The sequence below is a fragment of the Cyprinus carpio genome, chromosome B8 (assembly GCF_018340385.1).
Source record: "Cyprinus carpio isolate SPL01 chromosome B8, ASM1834038v1, whole genome shotgun sequence".
Taxonomy (NCBI): Eukaryota; Metazoa; Chordata; class Actinopteri; order Cypriniformes; family Cyprinidae; genus Cyprinus; species Cyprinus carpio.
In genome coordinates, this window is record NC_056604.1 from 16,715,031 (window position 1) to 16,721,403 (window position 6,373).

Here is a 6,373-nt window from a genome sequence, read left to right on the forward strand (position 1 = left end):
TGTTAATGAAGTCCCCAGTGGGTTAAAAGCATTTTGCAAACTATTCAAAATGGGGGAGTGAGGCTGCAACAGTAAACCTGATGTTTACTATTAAGATGCATTTTCTAGTTGGAAGGGGAGTGACAGGGAGGAGTTTGAATTTTAGGCGTCACAATGACACTGCAGTTCTTTAGAATCATTTACATTAATTGTTACCATATTTAAAATTAACTCAGGCGACTATCTATTAATTTAATTAAAATTAAGTTAAAATAACTAATTGCATAAGTAATTATTTAATCATTTTAGTTTAAATCATTTGTACATTTAAACAGAAATACAAACTCATTTAAAAGGAAAAATAGTTCTGGGTGGAATTAAAGTAGAATTTATTTTATATTTATTTTAATTAAAGTTATAATTATTGTTCATTTTTGTCAATTTAAGCATTAATAGATAACTTTCAATTTGATTAAAATTTTTACCCCAGATAGAAAAAAGTGTGTCAAACATGACTACAGAAATGGTCTTGCATACTCACATGGAAAACTACATAAGCAACTCAGCTGGCCAATAGGGTTGAAGGAACTGTGTGCCTCCTCTTTTTCTTGTAGACAAACAACTTCACAAAACATGAAAAAAGAAAAGCACTCAAAAAACACAGCGTATCTTCTAAAATAGACAAAAATCTGAAGATCAATTATTTTGAGGTATATTTGACTGGTTTTGTACGTTTAGAGATTACTTTGTTTACTTTGGACTTACTCTTTATTATAAACTGCAAATAGGCTATAGTTTTAAAATCATAGTAATTATTTATTAAACTAATTTTATTATTACTTGATAAGATTACATTAGAAATCATAATAGTATATTAAATAGTGTAGTAAAATAGTAACTTATATTAAACAGTAGAGCATCTTGATTGCTGCTCTCCTCCTCTCCGGAGCGCCAGTGGGCGGAGTCTCACATACTACAAATTCACATCTGCAGCATCTGCACTCACCTCTCCTCATTTCTGCCACTGACCCAAGAAGAAGCTACCTTCAAAAACCACTAAAACATGGTAAGACTTCATTTTTAAGATGACTTTGATTTGCAAACTGACTGCAAACATGCTTTCATTCCTCATTTCTTTTTCTCTAGACATCCTACACTGACAAAGGTGAAAAGGTAGGTCATTATTTTTAATAACTTGCCCCCTTTCCTTCTCCTAATATACTAATATTTCACTGCCATCTACATTCTGAACTTGTCTGCTTGTGCTTCTCATTAAACTTGTAGGCAACATCATTACACTATTCAAATTATATCCTATAAGACTCTTCATTGAAATAGAAAATATCCAACAGTTAAGCAGATCGTGTTCATTGCTGTAATTGTGTTTATGTCAACAGCACGAGCAGGGCAAGTTTGTCTGCTTTGATCATCTCACTTTCTGGGTTGGAAATGCCAAACAGGTAATTCTTTAACAATATATGTTTATAGATTTTGTTTGTTTGTGAATATTAGAGGAGGTGTCCTGTAGGGAGATGCTATTGGCTCTTTTCAGGGGTGGGAGAAATAAGCATGCAGCTGCAGAAACCACCATCCTCCACTCACTAATGTGTTCCATATTGAGACATTTTGGCCAATTCTCAGATCTCGCCAGTAGATGGCGCCATTATCATACTATAGCCAACATGTAGAAAAAGTTAAATATATCTAAAGTTTCACTTTGAAGTATCAGTCTGCAAATAGTTTGTATACTTTTTCTAAATTTGAAGTATATGGATACAGATAAAGAATTTTCTTAAATCTCCCCACCTTTGCTTTCCTCTCTGTGATGTTCCCAGGCAGCATCTTATTACTGTACCAAACTGGGGTTTGAGCCCCTGGCGTATCGTGGGCTGGAGACTGGTAGTCGTGATGTTGTGTCGCATGTGGTGAAACAGGGCAAGGTGAGAGTCAGAATGTGTCATTATTCCTGTCCATCCTCTTCTTTACTTATGGATTGAACGTTTAATACATTCTGTAGAAGCCTTCCAAATTATTCTGCTTCAGAACATGTTCTTCGATCAATGTTTATGTCAATGGCTATTTCCCATAGATAATTTATGTCTTCACCTCTGCCTTGAATCCTGGTAATAAAGGTAAGACTTAGGCCTGTAAAAAATATTGTAGATTCTTGATATTCGATTGTTTTCTATTTTGTATAATCTATCCTTTTCCTTGAACAGAGATGGGAGATCACCTGGTAAAACATGGAGATGGTGTTAAAGATGTAGCATTCACCGTAGAGAACTGTGACTTCCTAGTAGAGGTGAATGCTGATTCTTTCTTCTTTTGTTTCATTTCTTTCTGGACATCATTTGCAATAATAACTCATTGCTTGCTTATTTTTCTACAGAAAGCAAGAGAACGAGGTGCCATCATCATTAAAGAGCCTCACGTTGTGGAGGATAAGTTTGGCAGGGTGAAGCTGGCAGTTCTGCAGACAGTATGTATAATGTCATGATTTAATGTATATAAAAAAAACAGATTAATAATTTTATTCAGCAAGAATGTATTAAATTAATAAAAATTTTAGTAGGTATTTATATTTTATGAAATTTCGAATAAAAGCTGTTCTGCAAGAAATTTTTCTTGAGCACCAAATCAGCATGTTAGAATAATTTCTGAAGGATCATGTGACATGGAAAACTGGAGAAATGGCTGCTTTGCAAACACAGAAAATAAATTACATTTTAAAATATTTAACTGCATATTTGAATGAATAGCCAAAAACATTTTCAAATCTTACTGACCCCAAACCTTTACATGGTAGTGTGTGTGTGTGTGTGTGTGTGTGTGTGTGTGTGTGTGTGTGTGTGTGTGTCATAATTCTTCTCCTATATCTCTTTCTTTATTGTTTTAGTATGGTGATACCACTCATACATTTGTAGAGCGGGCAGGATATAATGGGCTCTTCCTCCCAGGATTCCATGCTCCTCTGTTCTGTGACCCTTTCTTGGCAAAACTGTGAGTGTAGTATTTAAACTGTATGATAAATATGGTTAAACTGTGTTTGCTATTGTTCAGTGTTGAAATGATGTATCCACATCTTATCATATAAGAGGTCCATATCTCAGATCACACTTGGATCGTTTTCTATCGAAGTCACTTCCTTTGTCTCTTAATGTGATTTTTCTTTCCCAGGCCAAGTGGGAAGCTGGACTTCATTGACCATGTGGTTGGAAATCAGTCAGACAATGAGATGGTGCCAATAGTGGAGTGGTATAAAACTTATCTAAACACATTGTTGAACTTATTCCAAAATGTGTAAATAATAACAGGCAGACAGCACCAGACCTCTGTGCCAGGGTTGTTAAGACTGAAAAGCATAAAAGAAGTCACGAAGGTACTCGCTCAGAACAGCGCAAGTCTTTAGGGGGAAACTCCCTATCCATCCCATCCAGTCAGAATACACAGAGAGCCCCTCCCCAGTGATCAGCAGTGTGTCTCCATGGTGAGGATGGCGTGAAGACAGAGAGGAAAGATCCGAAGAGAGAGTCTCAGAGAGAATAGATGGAGACGACAGATGGGATGGTTGCATTTTAATCTGTGGTAGTGGACGACTGATTATTATGCAAGAAAACACCAAAGTAATTATGACTCAGCAAAATGATTTTCAAAGGGTCTGAGACACCATCTGGAGACAGTTAGACACAGCACGGAGGGGGGGAAGAGGGTGGTGAGGGGTGGGAATAGCAAAATTATCTAAACCAGACCACATGTCATCAGGTCCAGCTCTTGAACATACACTGCAGAAAAATGTTAGTCGATTTTTCAGAAAAAATATTCTTAAACCGAGATACCTATTTTCTAAAGAAATGTATCAAAATTTAGTGAGTTTATGCTTACAAATAGACAAAGTCTGTCAGTGGTGTAAGAAAATTATTTAAAATGTAATTCAAAGGGAAAACAGTATTGTTTTTGGCTTTTTTTAAAGCTACAATAACACATTATTTTAAATAATAATAAATTATAAAGGAATATAAATAAATTAATTAATGAATTATTAGTGATTTATATTTAAGAAAGGGAAATTTAACTTTATATATATACATACATACATACATATATACATATAAATATATATATATATATATATGTATGTATGTATGTATATATATATATATATATATATATCATATATATATATGTATGTATATATATATATATATATATATATATATATATATATATATATATATATATATATATGTATGTATGTATAAACGTTTAACGACTCTAACCTTGTCCATAACTATTGCTATCAATTTTACAGATGATCCCTTATCACTTGTATTTTTTCCATTGCTTTTTACATCAGCATCACTGTGTTAATTGACCTGTGCGTGTTTGTATGAAGTATCAGAGGAACCTGCTGTTCCACAGATTCTGGTCTGTAGATGACAAGCAGTTACAGACGGAATACAGTGCGCTGCGCTCCATAGTAGTGGCCAACTATGAAGAAACTGTGAAAATGCCAATTAATGAACCAGCCATGGGGAAGCGCAAGTCTCAGATTCAGGCATGTTTTATAGACATGACATCTACTGTACTTACATTCATCTATACAATGCATGCATCTATTTATCTGACTATTTTTCTCCTTTTAGGAGTATGTAGAGTACTATGGTGGTGCAGGGGTTCAACACATCGCCATGAACACCTCTGACATCATCACAGCAGTGAGTAAACCACAGCAATAAGAGGTTTTACATTGATAGAGAAGGCAAAAGGTAGTGTGCAAAGGTTTACGTTGTTCTTTGTGAATGCTGAAAAAGTTGGCATTTTGAATATATCTTCAGATCCGTAACCTAAAGGAACGTGGTATGGAGTTCATGACAGTGCCTGACACTTACTACCAGCAGCTCAGGGAGAAGCTGAAGTTTTCCAAAGTCAAAATTGTTGAGGACCTCAGCATATTGGAGGTAAGACAATATTTCCAGTTCAAGTAATCAAAGTGTTTAATCAGCTATTAAGAAGGAGGAGCTATGCACAGTCTAAATTTGACCTTTTAGTTGAAGGAAATGCAGCAAAGAGTAACTGGCCAGCTTACAGTCCACATGAATGCAAATTTCTGTAGCAAGTCTGAAACAGAATGTGAAAATAGTGTGGCATTGCTTTATACAGGAACTTAGAATTTTGGTGGATTTTGATGACAATGGCTACCTACTCCAGATCTTCACCAAACCAGTACAGGACAGACCTACAGTGTTTCTGGAGGTCATCCAGAGACACAACCACCAAGTAAGCAAGAATCTATCAATAGTTCATGAATGTTCATCATCTATAAATTTGCATTCAACTGATTAAAAACTATTCTTTAGAAATGTCTCCTAAATGCATAGATATGTAGTATTTCTTACTACATGAAAAAAAAAAAACTTTATAACAGTATTGCTTTCTTGTTTTAGGGGTTTGGTGCTGGAAATTTCAAATCTCTGTTTGAGGCTATTGAAGCAGACCAGAATGCCAGAGGAAACCTCACCATCCTTACACCAAATGGCACATCACAGAAACTCTGAATTGGCTCTTCCTGTTTACAGTAAATGCATGGTACACATATTTTGAAATATGCATAGTAAACTCTCTAATGTTTTACTTTGTCATGTTTTTTGTTTGGCTTTTAAGCATGTGCCAATATTTTGTACCCAAGTGTTTCTGCAACCACAGACACATCTGACCTAAATGTCTCATGGACATTTTCACCAAAGTTTCATTTACATCATATCTCAAATTATACTGTATGTTTAACACCATTTTATGGTTGAAATAATATTATAATATGGTAGTGGAAATTATAATTTTGGAATCAAATTTCTTCCTGAGGTCTATTTCATTGTTTTATGTATCCTGTATTTTCACACGTACTTTATGCATAATTTACAATATTACACCTTGATTGGAAATGAAGCACAATAAAAAGATTCCTTTCATGAGAATAGAACCTTTTTCTTTGATTTTAACACAGCACAATGAAATCTCACTGAAAATAACGCCACAAGTCAACAACGAGAGTCGTTATTCGTGTCTATATAATCTTTTTCTTTCAAACGCACCTAGCAACAAACTTGGCCATTTTAAAATTTATTTGGCAACTTTTAGCAACTTTTGATAAGTGACTCAGACAATAAAAAGGGCAAGGCACAAAATTTCCATCCAAATTACACAAAAAGAGGAAATCAAAGATGCCTAGCAGTACACATATCACATGAATTAAGACTGCTGCTATTTGCAATTGTTCAGTTTAATAATAATAATAATAATAATTGAATAATTGTTTATTTGTAATACTTGTTAGCAGCTTCTAGCTTGTACCTGTGATTGTTGATCAGTAGTAGGCCTACACTGTAAGAAAATAGGG

General features: G+C 34.6%; 1 protein-coding gene across 1 annotated transcript; it reads left to right on the forward strand.

Annotated features, from left to right (window-relative positions):
• Positions 1-889: 889 nt before the first annotated feature.
• LOC109078814 (4-hydroxyphenylpyruvate dioxygenase-like) lies at positions 890-5,966 on the forward strand. The gene is made up of 14 exons (XM_042729992.1): positions 890-1,045; positions 1,126-1,152; positions 1,377-1,439; positions 1,815-1,919; positions 2,069-2,111; positions 2,199-2,281; positions 2,369-2,458; positions 2,876-2,979; positions 3,157-3,234; positions 4,372-4,534; positions 4,623-4,694; positions 4,815-4,937; positions 5,140-5,256; positions 5,424-5,966. Exons 1-14 carry the CDS (start codon positions 1,043-1,045, stop codon positions 5,532-5,534), a joined length of 1,182 nt encoding a protein of 393 aa, XP_042585926.1. The 5' UTR covers positions 890-1,042; the 3' UTR covers positions 5,535-5,966.
• Positions 5,967-6,373: the final 407 nt, after the last annotated feature.